Raw genomic sequence first — 22929 nt, forward strand, 5'->3', positions numbered from 1 at the left:
GCCCCCCCGTCCCGGTGCGGCGCGCTCGGCTCGGCTCGGCTCGGCTCGGCTCGGCTCGGCTCGGCTCGGCTCGGCTCGCTCGGCTCCATCGCCGTCCGGCAGCGGAGCGGCCCCCGGGGGACGCGCCTCCTTGTCACCTTCAGCGGGGCTGGCCCGGCCGGGAGGCGCGGCGGCACCGCCATGGTGCTCATCAAGGAATAGTGAGTGCGGCGGGGAGCCGCTGCTACCCCCCCACACACCCTCCCAACCTCGGCCCCTCTTCGTCCCTCCGGTCACCTCCGGGCCTGGCGCGGGGGCGGCCGCGGGTGGGCGGCCCGGGCTGGCCCCCGCAGTGCGGCCGCGGGGAGGGAAGGGAAGGAGGGAAGGGGGAGCGCTGTGAGGGCCGCGGCGCCGGTGGGGGCGGCAGTGAAGGTCACGGCGGGGCGGGGGCCGCGGCTGCCGGCGGGCACCGGGGCCGCTCGGCCCCTCGGCGGCTCCGCGGGGCCCCCCCGGAGCCCTTGGCCCCGCACCGGCGGTGGGCTGTGGGTTGTTCCCGGTGCCCTGGTGCCGAGGCCCTCGCACTGGTGGAGTGTCAGCCCCGGTGGTTTCCGTGGGGGGGTCTGTGGGAGGCTGGGGCGTCTTGGCCCCTCTGCTCGTTGTAGCGGGGCCAAGTGCCAAGGCTGGGTTTGGTCCCCTCCCGCCTTTAGCTGTGGAGTCCCCAACGAGAAGCTCCTGGAATAAAGGTAGCGCCAGAATATTTTTGGATGTTGGAAACCGGCCCTTGGAGTTCTTTGCTGACCCTGAGGCTGCTGCGGTTGTTCTGCCCCGCGATGGGGTTGAAGGGGTGGAAAACAGGCGAGGGTGTGGAACTATTAGTCACAGTTGCTTTTCGCAGTCTTCGGTTCAGCAGCTTTGGGCTTGCTAACGTGGAATATGCTCTTGGAGCGGTGCACTTTGGCTGGGTGTCTTCAAGCTCTGCACACTGCTGCACATAGTTCTTCCCTGAATTCTTAAGGTTAACTCAAGTGCATTCTTAAGCTGAGTGCATTCCATCATTTTAAACTCCTTTTGGCTGATGGAAGAGGCTTTCTGTTTATATTTTCCTCTCCCCTTTGTAGGGTATGTCAGTGATCCCGATGATAAATTAGGTTTTCAGGTCTTCTCTTAGACACATTTACCTACATGACTGTGCCCTCTTTATAGTAATTACTTTGCCAGATTATGGACCATGGGTTGGATTTAAATATTAAAACTATATTGAGAGTTGTACTGATCCTTGTACTGGTCTTTAAACTTGATTAACTTTTTTTCCCCCAATCCTTAAACCCTTGCTATTTTTATCCAACAATAGGAGTGTAGAATTCAAGAGCAGCAGCAGGACTGCTCTTTGTAACACAGAGACATTGTTACCTTCTGTAGCCTTAAACTGGATAACAGACAGAAACCTGGGCTGAGTGCTTAGTTTCAGGTGCATGAAAATATAATTAACTCATTCTATAACCTCTGTTTTGTTGATATTTTCCTATGAATTTACTACTTTCCCTCTTACAGCACCTTGGGTCATTTTTTTTATCTTTTTCATGCTTCTGCTCACAGCCTCTTGCCCTGTACCACAGTAAAGCTCATTGCCAGGGAGCTGTGCTGTGAAGGTGGGATCATCTGTCCTTGGAATTTTCAGATTTCTGAGCATATGAACAGTTCATTTTGATGAGCATCACTTCCAAAAGTCATTTTACTCGGTATTATTTACCTCAGCAAATCAACACGTCTGCTGGTCTTTCACACTGCCTGTTTCAGAAACAAGATGTGAAAGTGTAAACGTTAAGACTAGAGGTTAAAAAACCAGAATTCCTGCATTTGTTTCTTTTTACAGGCTTCCATTTCTATTTTCAGAAGGGCCAGCAAACCTTTTGAATGTTGTCATTAGTTACATTGTTCTGTCCCCTTTCTTCCCTTCATTGTGTCCTTAGTAAGACATATGTGGCTCTAAGGACAGTCAAGGTTGCTGCTGTGCTTTGAAATGAGCATTTATTTTTCACTTCTTGGGATTCCCAGCCGTCTCTAAGGGTTGCACATTCTGAGCTGTGTCATTGTATTGGTTCTGGTATGTATTTCCTTGATGTTGTATGTTGAAGTTGCCCATTTTACATCCTATTTGAGATGTTTGTTGATGAAATCTCCTGTTCCGGGAAGCAGTTGTTTAAGGCATATAGAAACCACTTGTTTTTGGTGTGAGCTGGCTATTTGAAGTACTTTGCTATGACTGTTTTGCTTTTATTTATATTAGTTCTGCATGCCCAAACACTGCATACAGGTACCTTACAGCCTACCTAGTGTAGATGGTAAAAATATAAGTGGTCTGTAACTGCATGTCATCTGAACAGATTATTCTTCCATCTCTGTGACCCCTTGTCACATTCTCCCTACTCAATCAGATAGGTTTTATTATCTGCTCCACAGGTATTTTAGGAGACATTACAGATATAGAGCAATATAACAAAAACCTGATGTCACATGTTTTATTGTCAGTCAGTCTGTATCATCATTTTTGTGCAGATTCCTGTCCTGATGGTTATGCAGTGATGGCTTTAACTTTTCGTTTGATGTCCTATCAGACTTTCAGACTTACCTTTTGTTTCTACCCATCCGTGCTGCAGATGAGCTGCGTGGATTTTGTTCACTTGTTTGCATGTTTTTGGTTTCAGGGTTGGTAAATGCTGGTTGAAGCCTTGCTTGCTCTCCTTATTCTCCTTTAAGCTGCATCAGAAGAGCTTGAGGAGAATCAGAGCCTGGAAACTCACTTCCCTTTCCTGTGAAGTGATGATGATGGCACTGACCTTCTCTGCAGCTGTACTTCCCTTTGCTGCCATTTGAGACAGATCTTAATCTGAGAGGGATCTTAAATGTTTGTTCCTCACCATTTTCAGGCCAACCACACTGTATAATTTCTCGTAAGTTGAGCGAGTTCTGTCTTAAACTTAGTAATTTTTGTTCCCGTTGCTGCTCCTGTGAAGCTTTTCCTCCAGATCCTCTTGAGAAGTCATCCCTCCTCCTTCTTTATTACTTGACTACCTATAAGTGTTATTCACTCCTGCGTTCTTGGCTTGCTGAACAAATTGTAAACCATTGAACTTGTTTGTGTTTCTGTTTCTTTGTTGATGAACATTGAAGTCTAAGATAAATATTCAGATCTAGTGTCTTCCAGTTTCCTAAATGGAATTTCATTAGCCCACATCAATGTTTTTACACCAGATTTTCTAAAGACAAATATTTTAACTCCATTCCAAAGCCACTGTTTTTTCCCTTTTTCTTGATCTTTCACCTTTACTTATCATCCTGTCCTTCTTTTCATTCTTACTGCAGTTTTATCCAGGTAACTAACCTAATGTCATGCTTGATAAGATCTACCTGTGAAAATCCATTTCCTTTTTTTTGTCCTCCCATATGTGAGGAACACCATACTGAATTGGACCAAAGATCCTCTTCCATCTTGCCTTTTAGCAGATATTTTCAGGAAACAATATATAATAGTGAGTACAACGATTGTTCAGTGGCATATGGATTTCCATGACTTGATCAAATCCCATTTAAAAATTGCTTATACTTCCATGTCTGGCAAGGAATCCCACGACTTCAGTAGACATGATGTAAAGAAGTACACTTGATTTGGTCTAAAATTTGTTGCTTACTGATTGCTCTGGTGTAAGCCAGCCACTGTTCCTTCTCCATTCACTTTTTCACACCATTCATGATCTCTTGTGGTCCTTCATACCTGAACCCTTTAGCTGTTTTTGATCCCAAGCTGGAAAGGCCAGGTCTAACTGCTTTCTTCTCACATGGAAGCTTTTTCCCATTTCCAATTATCTTTTTTCCCTTCCTTCACTTGTTTTTTTATCCTCTTTGAGATGAGGTGATCAGCACTATGTGCAATATTCAAGACATCAATACACAAGAGATTGTAATGACATAATTGTCTCTTTGTGTGTGTTTGTTGTGATGTTGGGTTTACTTTTGAACTGATGTTTCCAGATGCTTTTTCATGAAGACACAAGATATTTGTTGGCAATAGCCAATTTGGGGCTCAGTAACTCCATGTGTTTGGTGAAAACAAGTGCCTGTAGTGCATTATTCTGCTTTTATTGACACGGAACTTCATCTGCAGTTCTCAGTAGCTCTTTCTGCAGTACTTTGCAGCCAGCATAAAGCATTGCTGTCATAAGTAATCTTACATAATCTGTAAACTTTTGCCTCTCTTGCAGTTTGTTCTTGTGGTGTCTTGTTGGCAATATGTAAAAAAATAATTCAATTTTCACCAGTACTGCTTTTTAAAAATCAGTTTGCTAATAAAGAGGACTTTTTTTCCTGATCCCATTATGTCCTAGTTTCTTTGAGGCTAATTCCCAAAGAATTGGGAATTCTTCCACCCACAGTAGCTGTATCCATTTCATATCCGTATCTTGCATTGGTTCCTTGTTCAGCATCAGAAGTTTAATACAAATCTAGTTTTTTTAGACAGATACAATATTTTTAAAGGCCTCAACACGTGTGCATTTTTGTCAGCTTTACATTCATTCTTTTCCAAAAAAACCTAAGGGTGATTTCTGGCAGTTTTTGCTCTGCTGTCCAGTCAGTCAATTCTAAGAAGCGTTCAGGAAACCACCATGTGAAAAGAAGTGACTCACGTATAGAAGCGGCAGCACCTTCCTGTGCAGTGAGCTCTGAGAAAGCCTTCCCTCTGCTCTCTCTTCAGGGCTGTTTCCTGCTGGTTTGGGACATGTGAGCGAATCGTGCAGTGCCTTGTGGCTGTGGCAGAGCTCAGCAGAACTGCTGAGGCCCAGAGCAACCCTCTGCAGCAGCTTGATGAGAAATAAGATGTGACTGCTGAAAGGATGGATGAGAGGGAACACACGACTGTGTCGGTGCTGCGTAGATTTGTAGGCCAGTGAGGTATCACCAGGGAGGGTCTGTTGAATTACACAGTTTTAGGAGAGGGTTGCAATTATGCCCCATCTCATGTTGGTTCTCTTTGAGGTTATTGTATAAATAGTCTTGGGATTAAAGAGTAAGGGCTAGGGATGGTAGCACTGGGTGGGTGCTGAAATACTGGGTGGAGGGTAGAGCTGTGCAGCCATTGCTGTGAGGAATGTGCTGTGTAAATTTTGGGAGATTTGTTAACATTCTGTTTCTGTGTTCCCTTTCAGCCGCGTTATCCTGCCTGTGTCTGTGGAGGAGGTAAGCTCTTTTCTTCTTGCCTTCTTTCTTTAGGACTTTAAATAAACTTGTGATCAAAGCAGTTTGTATGAACAAAACCTGGAACATGCCAGAGAAGGATATAGCTGTCTTCAGGACCCCTGTGAGCTGTTATTCATTCGCTATCATTTTGACCAAATTAAAGTCTGAGGGCACTGATCTCTTATACTTTCAGATATGCTGATTATAAATCTAGAGTTGACAGACTATTTTAAAGTGCAGTTTCCTTTTGATTAGTACTATTGTTCTTTACTTTTCTAACATGAAGAGGAAGCTTCAGTACAATTTTAAGTTACCCTTTGAACTGTGTGTTGCTGGAGCTCTTTGTTTTTAAACTTGTAGGCAAAGATCAAGAATTTCTCCTGATTTATGAGGCTGGTTTAGCAAAAAATAAGATTGTGTATATCTTTCCTTGGACTCTTTAAGACCTATCCTCTCTAGCTCTTACAAACAGAAAACTTCCTTTTTGTTTAGGTAAAGCTCTAAATGAGAGAAGAAGTGTAGTTTATAATGGGTGTGGTGATTTTGATCACCAGATTGGCCATGGAGTAGCTGTGCAGAGTCAGTGGCTGTTTCCCTGCTCTTTCCTCTGAGTTGCAGCTTGCCTTTCCTTCCTCCCTTCTGACTGAACACCACTCTTACAGACAATCTCACCATATAAATGTTTTGAACTTTTTAACCTTCATACTAGCAGAGTCCACAGGACCTCTGCAGATTTCTTCTTCTGGATGTATTTTTTTTTCATGTGATCCTTGGCTGTAAGCCTTAGGATTGTGAGCTCTGATCAAGAGCTTGTTCTAACTCTTGAGGAGAGCTGTGATAACAGCCCTCTTGTTCATTTTTCTTTCCTCTGAATATAGCAGCTACTGTGGCGTAGACAGTGGTGGGCTGGCTCATGGCAGCACTGTTTTAAGCATATCCCTTTTATAACTCTCTACTCTTTCGACAGAACACAGTTTAGGAGGTGGTGTGGTGCATTCCTGCAGCCATGGGGCTGGCTAGTAAAACAAAAGCAGTGTCTGAACTGAGTTTCTTGTTCCTGTGGATCAGTCTGCTGTGACAGGCATCACATGCTGATGGAAAGTCTGGGCCTCTGATCAGAGAGTGATTTTAGATCTATGTTATAATGCCAGAAGTCTGTCTGTTGCCAGCTCCCTACCTGTAGCTTTTATGCTTTCTGCATTCATCTGTTTCAAGCAGTTTTAACAGAATTCAGACTGAAGTGTTACAGTAGGAATGTTTGAGTCTTTTATTGTGCCTGAGTGCTATTTGTGTGGGGAAGTCCTTGTCAAAGGAAGGACTAACATGATAACCTTCACCAAGTAAGCAAAGGATGCAAACTTGCAGGTTAGACAAGGTAAATGGCAAGGTACTCAAGCCCAGTGGACAGAAGACCTCAGCCTGAATAACAGGAGCCTGCCTGGTAGTGATATGGCTCCTTGGTATCAAGCTGTGTAAAAAGAATATGCAGGTCAGTATAGAAATTGTTTCTTTGAGGGGGTTAGATTGGATGGAACCCAACACAGGGTTTTTCTGAGTTCTCTGATACCAGGATTAGCCTTCATCCAGTTAAAGCGAGTCCCTGGCTGTGCTCGTTTCCCTCTGTGGCTGTTCAGTGCCAGGCACGTTTGAGCCTTGTGTGTGGGCTGCCTGGGTGGGGCATTGAGCTTCTGGGCTATAAGTGAATCTTTTGCTCTTGAGCAACCTCCTTTTCTGAGGGTGCCCCGGGGTTATCTGTTTTCAGGAGGTGTGTTCCTCTACCCTGGGTCCAGTGCTTGGATTGCAAATAGATCCCCAACTTGACCAAACTTAATTTCTCACGAAATTTGTGTAGTGTCACCATGTCCCTGAGTGATGCCTCATTTCAAGGTCTGGTGTTTTTCCCATGATAGACCAGATTTCAGGAGCCAGTTCCATGAGTGGAAAGAGTTCTAAAGTTCACTTACCTTTGCATATGGACTTGGGTGACCTGACAGTGTTAAAGGTGTGCTTAAGAAGAAAGGTTATTTCCAGTGTTGACTCAGAGGATGACTACTGCTCTGCTTATTGCTTCACTCCCTTCCTGTGTGGAAAGATGCTGACACATCTGTGCATCACTTGGTCACCACACTTATGTCTGTACTACAAACCAGCTGTTAAAACTTCATTGCTTTCAAGGATTTCCTTGTGTACAAAACTCTTAAATAGGGCTCTGGAGACTTGTTATGGCTCTTGACTGTGTGGCTGTTCATTAAGCATCTCTGGCTAGCAAGAGGACTTCTGATTTCACTTTAATATGGGCCATTTTTGCTCCAAAGACATAAGAGTTCACACCTTCTGCATGCAGATTGTTGACAGAAGTCTGATGCCAATGTGTAAAATAGGGAATGAAATTAATTGTAACTTTGAGGCATCATCAAAGGGTTGACAGAGCCTTCTGTGTGGTTCTGTGATATGCTGAGGATTCTGTGTTCAGTCTCCTCACCCCTGGCAAATGGAGCTTAACCAATAGTACGGAAATCAAGGGAAAACTAGTGATTAGGAGGCCACTGAGGAGATCAAAGCTGACTAGTTAGCCAAGTAACTGCTAAGATGGGAATAAAATAGGGGAAGAGAAGCCCTGGTGATGACTAAAACTTGAAGGCTGGGATGTAGGAGTTAGACTGTAGCAGACTGTCTTCTACAAGGAAACTGCCAAAATGTGGTCCTGCTCAAGTGCGGGCTGCAAGCTGCATTCCCGTGTTTTATACATTGTCCCACTGCAGGGACCAAAAGGAAAACACCTGTTGTATCTTGGGTGCCAACCTTTGCTCTCATACTCTGACCAACGTCGTGTTGTGCGGTGCCAACTTTGGGAGCGTGGACTTGAGCGGCTGTGTGGGTGTCGTGCCAGCTGCCACCGAAATTCTGGTATGGATTAGAGCTGTGTGTACACATTCTGTGCTGCCTCTTTGTTCCTTTCACATGGGAAGGAGCTTGCCAAACGCAGAGGAATCTTATTTATTAGTTGTGTTCAAAGCTGCTTTTGGGAAAACAACTGTTCTTGGAGATGGCTGTGTTGAAATCAGGCCTTCTAAAAGAGTTTTGGTGTAATGAAGATATCCTGTCAGCTACATAAGAGGTGTTGTGACACAGATCAAGAGGGATGATTTCTTGCAGAAGAGAAGAAGGTTATTTTGGAGCTCTCAGATTTGCAAGGATAGGTCTGTCAGGAGCTGTCTGGAGTCCAGATTCACAGAGCCAGGATCTGTTTCTCTGTTAACCTTTGCAGGCAGATGCTGTGGGATTTGTTCATTGGGACAGTTTTATTTGGGCTTTTTTATCAATACGATTAAAGGCTCAGAAATAACAGGGAAGTTTAAATGGTGAAGATGTTAAACCAAAGGGTTTATCCTCTTAGTGTGTGAACTTTGACCCACATATTTGAAAGGGAGAAGGAATGAATAAGAGATTGTTACTAAGAGGAATAAGTTTGTACCCCTGGAGACCTGTCCTGGGACCTGCTGCAAACCAGTCACAGCCATTCCTTCCTCCCCTCTAATACTGTATTTATCAAACTCATCACAAACTTTCTTCACTATGAATGTGTGACTCTAACTGTGCTAAAGAAACTTTGCTTCTAAGGTTTCACAACTCTTCATGTTTTGCTCTTCTGGAGGGAGGTGAATATTCTTTTCTGTATGGGTCATATGTAGGGAGCCATAAGGAAAGCAGTGTGGTGTATGAAATGTCAGAAGTCAGGACCTTGTATTGCAGCCCAGAATCCAGACTGAAACCCAACCTGCTGTGCCAGTGCAGGAACTGTCCAGCCAAGCAAGGGCTGCTCATATAACCTGGGCCAGCACCTTCTGGAGAGATCCAGCAAAGCTGCTCTTCCAGTAGGAATAAATGTTTCCGTGGTCTTTGTTAGCACCAGATGGTACAAAACACCAGAGAGCTCGGGAGCTGTTGTTATTTTGGATACTCCAACAACAAAATTTAACGACTGTAGAAATCTTCCATCGTTGCTGAAGATGTACCAGCCCAGTGAAGTATTTCTGGGTTGTATTCCACTTTTCCAGGCTGGGTTTCAGTGTGCTAAGTGTTATTCCTGACTCTGGTGCAGAGCTCTGTGCTGCAGAAGACAGCCTAAACAGCTTTCCATTGCTTTGTAGTTATGTTTTGGAGATTTTTTTGATTTTGGTTGGGGTTTTTTAAGTCATTGCACTTCTGATGCCAAACACTTTGTGGATTACCCTTTCAGATTGCCTCTCTGTTCTGTTGCCTTTGGCAACAGTTGCTGTTTTGCTTGCTTAAGAGTTCTGAAGACTTAACTCTTTTAAGTTAGAACACTTCCTTTTGACTTAGTGCTGTAGCTTCTTCATCCTCAAACTTTGCTCATCTAACTCTGCCTCAGAGAGACCTGAGTGAATTTTCTTCATTTGATCATGTTTCTTTTGAGCTCTGCATCCCCTTTTGTAGCTACTAGAGGCAAGAGTGTATTAATCTTAACATCTTATGCAGAGAAGAATGTTCTCTTTTGTTCATGTTCTTGGTTTTTCTTCTGCTCTTCCCTGTGAAACATTTGTGCAAGTTGCCTCTTATGAAAGCAACTGTATAGTATCAAGTGGTTTGAGTGATTTCTGGCAAATAATGTGCCAAGTGAGTGTCAGTAAGAGACTGAAAAATAATCTCAGGATAAAAATTTGACTGCATGTTGTAATTCTGTGCTCTCCCTGTTAGTGGTTTAAACTTGTGGCTAAGAGGAAGTGTGATACAGAAAAAAACCACAAGCCAAAACAAGGATCATAGGAAAAATAATAGGGGGGACAGTGACAGCATTTTGTAAAAAAACTTCATGTGAAGTTCCCTGAGACTCTTGTGGATGCAGTACTGTGTGCTTATTGATTCAGGACAGGCAGTGCTTTACTCTCCACTTGACCTGAACAACTGGGACACCTGTGCCAAAAAGAGTGACAACAAAGGATTTTGCTACAGTATTCCTGAATTCATCTGTGTTTTCTTTAAATGTTATCCCGATGCTCCTTTAATCTTTTCTGCTTTCTCCTGATTTTGTGTTGGTTTGGAGCTTGAGATTTAAGGGATAAAGGTAACTATTTTGTTGGCAGTGCTTTCCTCCTAACTACCACTCAAGCTTTCTGTATCAAATGAGATTAAATGAGCTTCTTATCCAGCTGTACAAGTGAGTGTCCTTTTCTCTGCCCTCTCCCCAGGTAATGAATTTGTCCTTGGCATCATCTGGTGAAGTTATTACTTCTGCTAAATTATAGCTGTCATAATACTGTGTCTTTAACTTCCTCAGTATCAAGTGGGGCAGCTGTATTCTGTGGCAGAAGCCAGTAAAAATGAAACTGGAGGCGGCGAAGGAGTGGAGGTCCTGGTGAACGAACCCTACGAAAGAGATGGAGAGCGTGGGCAGTACACACACAAGATCTACCACTTACAGAGGTATGGGAAGCACTGTACTCCCAGAGTTGGGCAAGAGGAACTGGAAGAAGCTGCAATAGGGTTGCACCAACTGTAAATCACAGATTATGTAAAGGCTGAAAGACACGCAGGAGTGTAACAGCAGCTGGCAGTGAGCATCGCTGGTACACCTACCCACCCCTGTAAACGTGGCTGTTGTCCCAAGAAAATTTGGCTTTGAGCTTTTCAAAGCAAGTCTGATCCTGTTACCCCGTGTTTTCATACTTGAATTTGGCTAAAGAGCAAAATACCTCCTAGATTTCAACCTGCTTTCAGCCTCTGATATTTTTTTTCTCCTTTTTCATACCCTTCATTATGTAAAGAAGGTTTATATTAACATGTCCAGTTTGGCATCTCTGGAAAACATTGTACTGGGGGTGGGGAGAACTCTACAAATTCCACCCATGTGCCCAAGTGCATATTTCTAGCATTTGCATTCCAGGTGATGTCCTGCCTGTCTCACAGTGTCTGGGCCAGAGCTCTCATTACATGAAGTCCTTATCAATGCCTTTCTTCCTATTTCCAAATTCTGCAGCAAGGTGCCAACATTTGTGAGAATGCTGGCCCCTGAAGGAGCTCTGAATATACATGAAAAAGCATGGAATGCCTATCCCTACTGCAGAACTGGTGAGTGCCTGAGGAAGGACTGTTGGATTCTGGCTTTTTGGTTTCTGAGGGTGGGGTTGAGGGTAGGAGGGGATAAGGAAGGAAGCAACCAGTATGGAAGCTGTTTCAGCTCTTAAATCTTGGATTTCTGTTCTCTGCCACCTTTCTGTGGTCAGGAAAAGCAAAATATGAGGACTTAAAAGAAGTGCCCTTGTCTGTTGTGCTGCTACTGAGCGACAGGGGAAAAGAACAGACTGAGGAACATATCAGTCCTACTAAGGGAACAGATGTGTAACACTAATGAAATAAATATGAGGGATGATTTTATGTACTCAAGTGCAGGTGTAGCCAGGTGGGGAAAACAGTGGAAGATGCAAGAGGGGAACAGGGCAGATCTCAGTTGCCCCTTGCTTAGTGCAGTTTGAAGGGAGCAGGTGTTATGTGATGGTGTTTGCTCAGTTGCAGGGTCTGAGGTTGGTGAAGGCTGAGCAGGTAATGCTACAGTTGTCCAAATCTCATCCAACAAGCATGAAGTGAATCCATGTGTAAGGCAGGGGTGAGGCTCTGGAAGCTTTATAAAGTGGTGAAATAACATCAAACTCATTTTCTACAGGAATGTTTAATATCTTACTGAGGTTACCAGCCACAGAGTTTAACCACTGCTGTTTTTCTGATCTTTGCTGCTGTAGGAACCGAAAATTTGACTTTGCCTCCAAACTTCTGTAGTGCTTTTGGTTGCTTTATGCTGTTTGTATCTTTGAAGGATTAATTTTCTGCTAGTTGGTAGTGGTACAGTTGCTATGGGAACTAGAAACCTAAAAATTCCAACTGTACTTGAAACTCAATATAGAAAAAAATATTTTTCAACAGTTTACTTCAAAGAATTTTAAATGAAGTGTTTTAAAAGAAGGAAAAAGCTTTGCAGTGGGACAGGATGGTGTTACTTAAGTATGTGAAGTTACATGTTGCAGTCTTGTGGAGTGCATATTTCAAATACAACCAAATTCAGATACTGTGAGCAACTGCACGATACATTTTTAATGTGTCACATAATTCAAGATGTGGAAACAAAGTTATTTGCAACCTTTCTAATTTTTACGCAGTTTTCTTGCTGCATATTACTTAAATGCTCTAGTAAATGTCTAGCTTCTTTCCATGTTAGGCACACTGAACTGATTTAAATGTCTGCTTTATCCTCCTCCTCCTCTTTTCCTTCTCCACCAATGTCTGAAACAAAGGTGTGGAGTTACTTGTTTTTTCACTCCTACCTGCTTATCCTTCAGTTACCCACTGCTAAAATTCTGCTTAAGTAAAAATAAAAAGAAAAAAGCGATACTGAAATCAAGTACGGGATTTTCCAACACAGTCAAAGAAATTTCAGATTTTGATATGCTAGAAATGATAACAAAGCCCAAAAAAATCCTCAACTGTAATAAACAGCAATATAATATGAGATAGAAGGGGCTTTGTTGTGGGGGTTGGAGCAGAAGGCAGTTTTGATGCGGAGGCTGATAAATCTGTTTAGAGAATCTGCCAGCCTGACATGAATCAAGAAAAGCTCAGAGAAGTTGCTGAAACCTTCCCTTGCTGGTATTGGGCAGGAGGGAAGAACCCATGGATGTGCTGTAGGATTCCTTGTGCTTTACCATTTTCCTTTGGGATGCTCTCGGGTGTTCTGGTAGTACGTGAGAAGCCCTTGGATGGCCTCATGTGAGTCTTTGGGCAGCACAAAATGCCTTTCTGGCTTACAGTGAGTGGCAGGGCTTTCATCCCTCTCACCAGAGTCTGGAATTTAAGGGCTAGGGACACAGTAAGAGCTAAGCCTGGTTTGAGTGTAGGAGTTCCTGGTGTTTGTGCCTGTGTCCTCCCGGATCAAGGGGGTGTCAGTGTGCTGCTCCCTGAGGCACTGCTTGCTTGCACATCAGCTATTACAGAGCCTTCTAAACTGGAAAAAAGCAGCACTTTTAGTAAATTGTGCCTCATAGTATTTTGTTTTTATTATATAAGATCATCCTTCTTACATTTCCCAATATCTCCCCGAAAAGCTCAATTATTACTTTAATATGCATATTATGTGCCATTATCAAAGCAGTCCTGCAGATTGAGGGGATTTAAATGCCTAGTTTATAACTTCCTGCAATTCTGCACACTTGTTTGTGCTGTAATATGTTGTGTTTATGTGTTTCAAATGGAAGCCTTGCTGAGCTCCTTTGAGAGTATGAACAGTAAATGAGATTGTTGTTGTGTGCGTTCACAACTTCTACAGTAAAAAGTGATAAGGATTGTCTGATAGTTACACCTGTGGGCTTGTGCCAAGGAGAACAGTGTTCCTGGGTCTTTTCTGCAGTCTGATGTAATGTTGCTTAAATGTTTTTAGAAAAGCAATTTGATGTGTGTTCCACTCTTCTGAGTATAAGTGTGGCCTGTGGCCAAATGTCGAGAAAGTGAGAAGTTACAAGTTCAGCTGAGATGTGTAGGAGCTGTTGCTGTAACACCTCAAGAGCAAGTCCTAATTTGTAACAAGCTGAGCATCTAAGTTTCAATGGACATTTCTAAAGAGATTAATTTGTTTGCTTTACAAATGAGGAGTCTTCCCCACAGGGAAGAAATTAAGAAGGTGAAGGAACCTGTTTTAAAGCAGCTGCATAGTCATGGTACGTAGTCATGGGAAGGTGGGAAGGCCCTGATTTATAATTATTGCTGGTTTAGGCATTATTTTGTTGGCACTAGCAGGAAAAAAATCCTACTTCCTGCAGAAATAATGTTCTTTGAGATTAAGTTCAGCCTTTTAAGAATTAGCCTCAGCTCTGCTTCCTTGTTCTCTCCCTCCACCCCAACTTGTCAGTCTAAATAATTGGCCTTCTGTAAAATTGCTGTAAAAAGCAATTTTCAGACTGCTGGGGGGTTGGAACAATCCAAGACCCAGCAGTAGGTAATTAAGGAAGCTGGATGTGCATGGTGGGTGATTTGGGATGGTAACTGTCTACAGGATGTTGGGTTGGAAACTCACAAATTGCAATCGTACCTTTAAAACCAAATTGCTCTTTAATAAAGCCCTCGTGTTAAACTTCAGACCAGAACAGAACAATGAAGTTCCACTCCAGCTTCAGACTTCCTTAGTCTTGAGTAGAATTGCTAACGTGCCCTGATGGCTCAGGTGGAACAGATGCTGACTGTTACAGGATCTTTAATGGCTTTTCTGTGTTGAATAATTGAGCCTCTCTGTCCGGGGAGTTTGGTTACCATGAGCAGCAGAGATGCAGAGGGTCTGGTTACCCCGGGCAGGAACAGTGAGGTCTTCATTGCCCTGAAATCCAGCATGTGTTTGCTCCAGAACTATGGGGAGGTTTCTTATCTGCAAGCTGAGAAAGGATTGGTAAAATGCCGTCAGCTGAACATACTTATTCCATCTTCTCATCCAGCTGGCTGGAGTCCAGAGAGCACAAGTGGAAGTACATAATTAATTGCTGCTCCTCTGGGTTTCTCCAAGCCTGAGAATTTCCAGAGGAGAAGGAGGTGAACTTCACTGGTTTTTAACTACTTCCATGTTTTTTTAACTCAGTAGTATCTGCAGCCCCTTGGGAAGCTGAAGCTGCCCCTGTGTTGCTGATAGTTGGGAGGAGGGCAGTGGTTGCTGTACAGTCTTTTTTCACTAAAGTACTGTATCTCTTTCTTTTCATGTGTTGATTTCTTGGACCAGTTATTACAGTAAGTATTGATTTTACTAATGATCTATGGAATAATGTCTGAAATGTTCTGGATATAAGAAGCTCTTTAGCTAAAGGCACTTCAGCTTTTATCACTGTAAGATCACATAGATTAACCCCCCTTCCCAACACTTTGTGACCAGGGACAGGGATGTGTCTGTGCTGCAGCAATGCTCAGCTTTACAAATGGGAATGTACCACTGCCTGGGGAAACTGAGGAAAAGGCAGTTAGCCCATGCCAGGATGTCCTTTTTGAGTAATCTGTCTTCTGAATTTGATATTTCCTTTTTACATGCTGAGTGTTTCACTGGCTTGTGCTTTTGTTTCTGCTCCCTTGAGGGAGGGTTGGGTTACCTTTGGAAGTCCTTTGCTGCTCACAGTAATAGTGAGAAATGGAAAGTTTTTTGCTTACTTGGCAGAACTGTGCTTCTTGTCCCTCCCCTTTCCAGTGTCAAAAGCTCTCAACACATCAGTTTAATATTATTATTAATTTGAAGAATTGCATCAAAATATGTACTCAGTGCTAGATCGATAATCTCTTTGAAAAGACGGTTTCTGTCTAGTTAACTTATGTTATCCCTTCTAAACTATGAAAAGAGTGACAGATATTGTCCTTTAAAGAAAAAGATATTTGTAAACTCCAAATGTTTCACTAAAACAATGGAACTTATGTTTTTTCAGTGAACAGCTTGTGCTTTATTTGATCTTAGCAAAATTAATTGATCGCTAATTCCTTAAAAGCAATGATGTGTTTACAGATAATTCTGAAATTCCCTGAGACCCCAGTCAAATTATAATTCTTGGAGTTGACTCTCCTAATGCTTATCTAGCTAATAAGAAGACAAGTTACATATCCTGAGAATAACAAGAAGCTTTATTTTGATGACAGAATGAGTATATGAAGGATGACTTCCTGATCAAAATTGAAACCTGGCATAAATCAGATCTTGGAACACAAGAGAATGTAAGTACTTGTGTCATGTCATTTTACTCATCTCTTTAATGTCACAATGCTGCTTTCTGTGCTAGATTAGAGAATTGCTGTGTGGAACTATCTATTCACTGTGTTCCTGGATTTGAAATGCTTATCTCACTAGCAAGGCAGAGCCTCCTTCCTTTGCCTTCTCACATATGTGAATAAAATTGGCCCCCAAACACTTGTTCTGTGTGAGCACCTTTGCTTCTTTAGATCTCTCACTGTGTGTTTACCACAGTGTCCTCTCTGTGCGTGGAAGGGGAGCTCTGGGTGTCTGCATCTCCTGCTGGCTTTTTATGATCTTAGAATGGGAATGTTCTGTAGTTGAACCAGTTAAATTGGTCTTGTTCTTTCACTGCAGGTCCATAAACTGGAGCCAGAGGTATGGAAGAGTGTAGAAGCCATTTATATAGACATTGCTGATCGGAGTCAAGTACTTCCCAAGGTATGGTAGGTGGGTAAGAGCTCCCTAGTGTGGGAGGCCTTGTGCTAAAAGAGGGATAATGTACAACTTGTGTTCCCAGGAATGGTCACAGGTAGCAGGACAAGTGAAGGCATTCCTTAAAAGTTCCAGCAAGCTAGAGGAAGAGCTCTTTTAAAAGCTCTGTCAAGACTGTCTGTAAAATGTGTTGCCTTCTTACAGTGCATGTGACAGTGCAGTTCTACAGCACTGCAGCTGACTGAGTGTTTGACTGGCAGGGAATGACACTGCCCTTTCCATACAGGATCTCTCTGAACCTGCCTCCTTTTTGAACCTGACCCATGGCTTCACAAGTATATCTTGAAGTCATGTAGCTAATACTTTGTTCTAAGAGTCACTACAGTTACTGTAAGAAAGTGAGGGATATTTCTGTGCTGGACTGGAAAAAAAAAACCAACTGCATGAAAATGGGAAAATGGGATGTTGTTTGAGTTTCCCGACTTTAAAACAGTATTTGATGCCATATTTGGTACCTGTTCTCAAACTTGGTCTTGGGTATTAAACCAGAATGGGTGCTTATTTTAGCTTTTCTTTCCACTGAAGATGAATTGGTAGAACATAAATAGCATCTGAATGCTGCAAACTTATTTCCAGTGCAATAAGGACCATAACTGAAGCCTCTTTCTTTTTGATGGTACTATGAATTTGACTGTACTTGTCTTCTAGTGTGCAGCATGTGAGTGTCACACTGATGCAGTGCTGTGAAAAATCCTGGATACCACAGCTCCAGAGAGTGTAGCTGTTTTCTGGAGCAGCAGCGTTTAGCTCCCAAAGAACAAGTGGTTACAGGAAATATATCCTGAGGGGTTAAAGATCTTCTGATAGCCTTACAAAGGTCATATCAGTTTGATACCACTTCACATAGGTCTAGGACCAGCACAGGGGGAAGAAATATGTTTCCTTTAAGAGTGCCTGACCTAGTGTTGAAGTCTGGAAACAGTAGCTCTTGAGAAGAGAAGTTAGAGGTTAGTTCTTTGCACAGAAAAATACATCCTTTGTGAGAGTGAGCAGCTGGGTAACAGTAGATAACTTGTGTTTAATCCTCTGGGTCTGTCCAATAGGATTACAAGGCAGAAGAAGATCCAGCAAAATTTAAGTCTGTCAAGACTGGACGTGGACCTCTGGGTCCCAACTGGAAGGTCTGTATTGATGAGTTCAGGAGCTGTATCAGCTCTCATGACTGAGGTACAGATGCTGGGGCTTGGAGCCAAAGATATATCTGTAAAATGTTGGATCCACTTTTGTAGAAGGAAACAGGGAACTCAGCTGTGAATCCGTTCTAAAGTTAAAGGAATTTGGTACAAAGAATGAGTTCCAAGAAATCACCAGAGCTGTCTGGTGTTCAGCCCAAGGATCCACCCAAGAGAATTCAAGGATGAAATAGCTGAGTAATGACCAGCAGTATTTAACCTTTCACTGAAATCCTTGGAATGGGAAAACTCTACAAGTGCAAATATGATACTAGTCTTTAAAAGGGACCCTGAATGAGATCTGGGGAGCTATGGGTGTGCAAGTCTGATCTCTAGGAGGCAAACTTGGCAGAAGCTGAGGCTGATACGATTCACTTGGGAAGACTGTATATGGCTCCTGTAAAAGGAAGTAGGAAACCTTATGGAGTTTTCTCTAGGGCTTAATAATTATGTGGGTGACTCATGATATAATCTATTTCCAAAATGTTTTAGATAAGGACACTTTGTCAAGAGACTTCTAAGGAAACCAAGTCGTGTCATAACAATGAAAATACTGAAAGACATAATTTTAATTGAAGAAAAAATGGACAACAGAGGAGGGGAAGGAATAGTCCACTCTCAAAATGCAGGGAAGGCAACCTGTGCAGAAACCCAAGGTCTTTTTTCATCATGCTCTTCTATACCCTGAAAAAGGGGTGAGAGAAGATGTGACAAAACTAGTCAGTTAAAGATAAGCAAGGTGTAAGGGTGCAAGAGGATTGTGAGGAATTGTGGAAAGATTTCATAGTTAGGACTGAAGGAGCTGCTTTCCTGGAGACACTTGGCCAGAGTCTTAATGTGAATATCTTTGTGTCTTTGCAGAAGGACCTGGGGAAACAGTCAGATTGTCCATACATGTGTGCTTACAAGCTGGTAACAGTCAAGTTCAAGTGGTGGGGCCTGCAAAATAAAGTTGAGAACTTTATACAGAAGGTGAGTTATTTCATGAAGAGAGTTGTTGAAATGGGGCATGTTTCATCTTCTACCTGCTGTAGCACCTCAGAAGCTTCTGATATTGTGTCCTGCCTGGAGATAGTAACTTGAAATCCAGTCATATCACCTTAGGCAGTGTAGTCAAGGCCTCTGAAATCCTGCAATGAGTTAAACGTGGATTCAATTTGTTGCTAATCCAAGGGCAGGGCTGGCTGATTTTCTGTGAATTGGCTATTGAACCCTTTTGACTCCAGTGTATGAAGGTAAATTGGCTGAATTGCAGTCACTTGGTAGTTGGTTTGTGAATGAAGAGATGATGCCATTTATACTAGAATTACTTTGCTGAGGGGCAAGACATTTTTGTGGGGGGATAGTTACAGCTTCAGCTATTTGATCCTGATCAGCTGAGGATCTTCCTGGCAAGTCCTAGCGCTGTAGTCATGTTTTCCTCTCCTAGTCTGCTGCTTGAAAAACAGGCAGAGGGTAGGAAACTTCATTAACTTAAAGCAAAATTGGTATCCTGAAAAGAGCTTTTTCTGTAGCAGAGTCCATAACCCATGAGCTGCACCAGGATACTGCACCTGGGAATCAGTGTGTGTGATTCTCCAGGCAATACCACGTTCATAAAACACCAGTGCCTTCAGATCACAGAGACTTCTCAGTGGTTAATATTGATAAACTACAGTGCTGCTTCTGCAAAAGCAATTCTCTGGTGATATAATCTAAGGAGAACTCCAAAGGGGAAGGACCATGGTGCTACAGGATTTCAAATACCTGTGTAACAAAAGGCCTGAACAAAGCAATGTCTTCAATCCCTTTCTTCTTATGAGCATCTGCAGGTTTGATTCAAAGTAGTCAAGCTGCTTTTGATAAGAGCAGGTTATCAGATATGAAACCATAATGGGTAAAACTGAAGTGTCCTTCCTTAATGAGGACTTTCCAAGAGGCATGTTATATCCCTGTCTAATATAATGCTTTTGTCTAGCTTATCTCCTATAAAATGGAAATAAATTGCTTCAAACCTGAAGCAGCTTGTGCACATTAGTTACCTCTGCACAAAGGTTTTCAGCTGTGGAAAACAAGTTTAGGCATTTTTTTTAGGTCAGTGCAAAAGAAAAAAGCAAGATAGGTGCATGTCAGCCCTTCACATTTCCTAACTTCCAGTTTTTAGCAAGTTTAAGCATTATTTTAAAAATACCTGTTTCTCCTGCTCTTGTGCTCTAAGTAAACCCAACTTGGAGCACTTTTTTCAGTCAGAACAATACTGTCAAATCAAAGGAAATTACTAAAGCATTCACTAATTCTTTCAATGCAGTGTGCAGACTGCTGTCTAGGCTTGGGGGAAAAAAAAGGCGTTTTCTCTGGGGATTCAAGGCTCTAGATTAGATATTCTGTTAAAAGAATAAAATTTAGCTATCTCCAGTTTCCAATTGTGGCAGCTATATAGAAAGGTGGGCGAGAGAGCTGATTCTTCAGTGTACACATCTCTGAAAACTGTAACAATCCGGGTAGATCCATGGTAATTGCCCTGTGACTAAGCTCGCTTGTGTTTTATTCCTCCTCTTTTTGCAGCAAGAAAAGCGTCTCTTCACAAACTTCCATCGGCAGCTCTTTTGCTGGCTTGATAAGTGGGTTGATCTGACTATGGAGGACATTCGTAGGATGGAGGAGGAGACCAAGAGACAGCTGGATGAGGTCAGTGGAAAAGCAGGGCAGGTGTGGGTTGTGTGAGAAAATGCTTCTCTCCAGTACAGTAGAGAGGAAAGACTGGTGCACTGTCAGAGCAGAGTGTGTGCTGTCCTCCTGCTATCTGGGTCATGCTGTGTGTGGTTTGAATGGTTCTGCCATGACTCCATCGTGCTGGCATCTCCTTCTGATCATTATGGACTTCTGTTCGTTGTTGAGCCAGGAAATGTATTGAACCACAGGTAATGAGGGTCTGAGTGTCAGTGATTCATTTACTGCTTTAATATCTTCTGTTCGCTTTTACCCAAAGCTGAATGGTCAGTTTTGTCCTCCTTCATTGCCAAAAACCAGTTGAGTAAAAGGTTTTTTAGCTCTAAATACTATAAGCAGGTAGTGAGGGTATGTAACAGGATTCTTACTCTAAGAAACACAAGTTTGGTAATAATGAGAACCTTGTTCTGTGATTTGTGCCCTGCACTGCACCCTTCTCTCCCTTCATGCCTCAGGATATTTCATTATAGTTTCAAGTACACTCTGCCCCTTGGATAATGGTTCCAAATCCTGTAGCCAACCTGCAGCTTAACCAGAAATGGTGCCTGCCTGTGCATTTCACAACCACTGATTTGGGATGCTCAGGTATAATCAATGTCTTACATGCAGGAGGTAGCTTAATGTGTTCCATCCTGATACATTTTGAGATAACGTGTGTGAGAATCACTACTCAAATATTGTTTCCTCTTTCAGATGAGAGAAAAAGATCCAGTGAAAGGAATGTCGGCTGCAGATGACTAATATGACTCCTTCCTTGTGCACTGTAGGTATCAAGGGAGTTTGACAAACTCTGTATTGCTCTATTATTTAATTAAAAAAACCTCAAAAAGTCTATGTAAGAAATGATCCTGTTTATAGTTTCTGACAGGCAAATCTGTGGTATTGATTGCTTTTATAGTGAACTCGTTTCACTGACAGGTTGATGAGCGAGTTTACTGTCTCGTTTCAGATCTATTCTGAAGAAATGTCTGAGTGAGAAGTGTAAGAAAAATGTGTTAGAACATTTTGTAGATTTTGCTGCCGTTCTTATTTCTGTAATGCATGTGTTACTTTCCATGACTTGAAGAGAAACTTTTGTGTCTCAAAAAAAAAAAGAAGCTGGACCTGCAAATACTTAGATACAGTTGGAAATTGAACATTCCAAGAATATTAGCAAGGAATTTATTTCTTGCATTGCTTGTTAGCAGTATTTACTAATGGGCCAAGGCCTGGAGCAACACTTCATGCTGCAGGAGAAGCAGCAATGACAGTTTTAATGCTTTTGACTTGTTCTCTTCCTATTCTGTTAAATTATGTCATCAATTTGGGGCTCGGTTTTGGTGAATTTTTCTTAGACACTGTAGAAGAATGTGGTATAGTGTTAGAGAAGTAAGAAGGCAAGGAGAAAGAAGAGATTGTCCATTTATGTTGAGAAGTCCAGGTAACTAGCCTCAACTTTTCTAGGGCAGTAAAATACCATCCTAGTTATCCCTGGGAAGAATGGGGTGGGGCAGAACCACATCCTCCTGGAGCACTGACTGTTTACCTCTGCTCATCCTCTGTTAACTGCTGGTTAGTTGGTGGTAGGTGGTGAGCAAGGTGAGGGAGTGCCTGAAGGGGTGTCTTCTGATAATTTCTGATGAATTCTGATGATTTTTTTAATGCAACTTCAATGTTTTTATTTCCTTCTTCGTTCATATTTACTCTGGGTTCGTGCTGCAATGTCATGATGCAGGGCTGTATTGCCATTGTCTGCCTGGTGACAGCGTGACTCACGTTTGCTCTCTGAAGGTCGTCTGTCACTCCTCTTGGCACACTGCTCTTCCAGAGTTGTTCTAAAATGTTTCCCTGTTGTCTCTTTGTTTTAGTTTCAAGACAGTCATCAGGAAGGCCCAGGGAATCCACACTCTTGACTGACGGACCATCTCTGGATCAAGCCTTTCTCTATCCAATCGGCAGGCGATTTTAAACCTCCCATAGCTAATTCTAGATGCCCCTTAATATTGTGAGCAAATAGACCGTCTGGTACTAAGCACTCCAGTGTTAGCACGTGTATCCCAAGGAGGCAGCTCCTCGGAGACGTGTGACTTAGAGATCGCTGTATTTACAACTCCTCCCTCCTCTTTTTTTCATTGTGTTCAGACCAACTTCCATGTGGCCCTGTTTGATTTCCAAGTGACATTTTTAGCTGAAATAGTCTTGTGATGTGGTGACTTAGATTTTTTCTTTTTTTTTTTTTTTTTTTTATTTTTTTTTCCCATGTGGGATAAACTGCCACCTTTGTTTCTGCCCAGCCCTTCACCGTTCTTTGAATGTCTGTTTGGAGAGGGAAACTTGTCAGTATTTTAGAGTGCAAAATGATTCCACAAAATGCTCTGCTTTGGCTCTTGCTCCCAGGGGGAGATATTTAATGGTGGGTAATCTGAATACATAATGAGTAGCAGCCAGAGAGAGTTCTTGGTCTGTGATGAGTTGTGATCCATGGCTCCTGCCTGGCATTACTTTGTTCTGTCTTAGCATCCATGAATTAAAGACTGCCCAGGAGCTGTGATCAGCATCCCCATGCTGGGACCTTCAGCACTTCCCTGTTGAGTTTCAACTTAGGGG

The 22929-nt window shown here is 42.7% G+C and overlaps 1 protein-coding gene across 1 annotated transcript; it reads left to right on the forward strand.

Annotated features, from left to right (window-relative positions):
* The first annotated feature begins 45 nt into the window (after positions 1 to 45).
* Positions 46 to 22923, forward strand: PITPNA (phosphatidylinositol transfer protein alpha). Its single transcript, XM_017832619.1, has 12 exons — positions 46 to 200; positions 5181 to 5211; positions 10511 to 10656; positions 11210 to 11301; positions 14981 to 14988; positions 15877 to 15951; positions 16325 to 16408; positions 17506 to 17583; positions 18496 to 18606; positions 20179 to 20301; positions 21037 to 21106; positions 22191 to 22923. The coding sequence occupies exons 1-11, from the start codon at positions 181 to 183 to the stop codon at positions 21082 to 21084; spliced, it is 816 nt and encodes a 271-aa protein (XP_017688108.1). The 5' UTR covers positions 46 to 180; the 3' UTR covers positions 21085 to 21106; positions 22191 to 22923.
* Positions 22924 to 22929: the final 6 nt, after the last annotated feature.

The sequence above is a fragment of the Lepidothrix coronata genome, unplaced genomic scaffold, assembly GCF_001604755.1.
Source record: "Lepidothrix coronata isolate B3197 unplaced genomic scaffold, Lepidothrix_coronata-1.0 Scaffold203, whole genome shotgun sequence".
Taxonomy (NCBI): domain Eukaryota; kingdom Metazoa; phylum Chordata; class Aves; order Passeriformes; family Pipridae; genus Lepidothrix; species Lepidothrix coronata.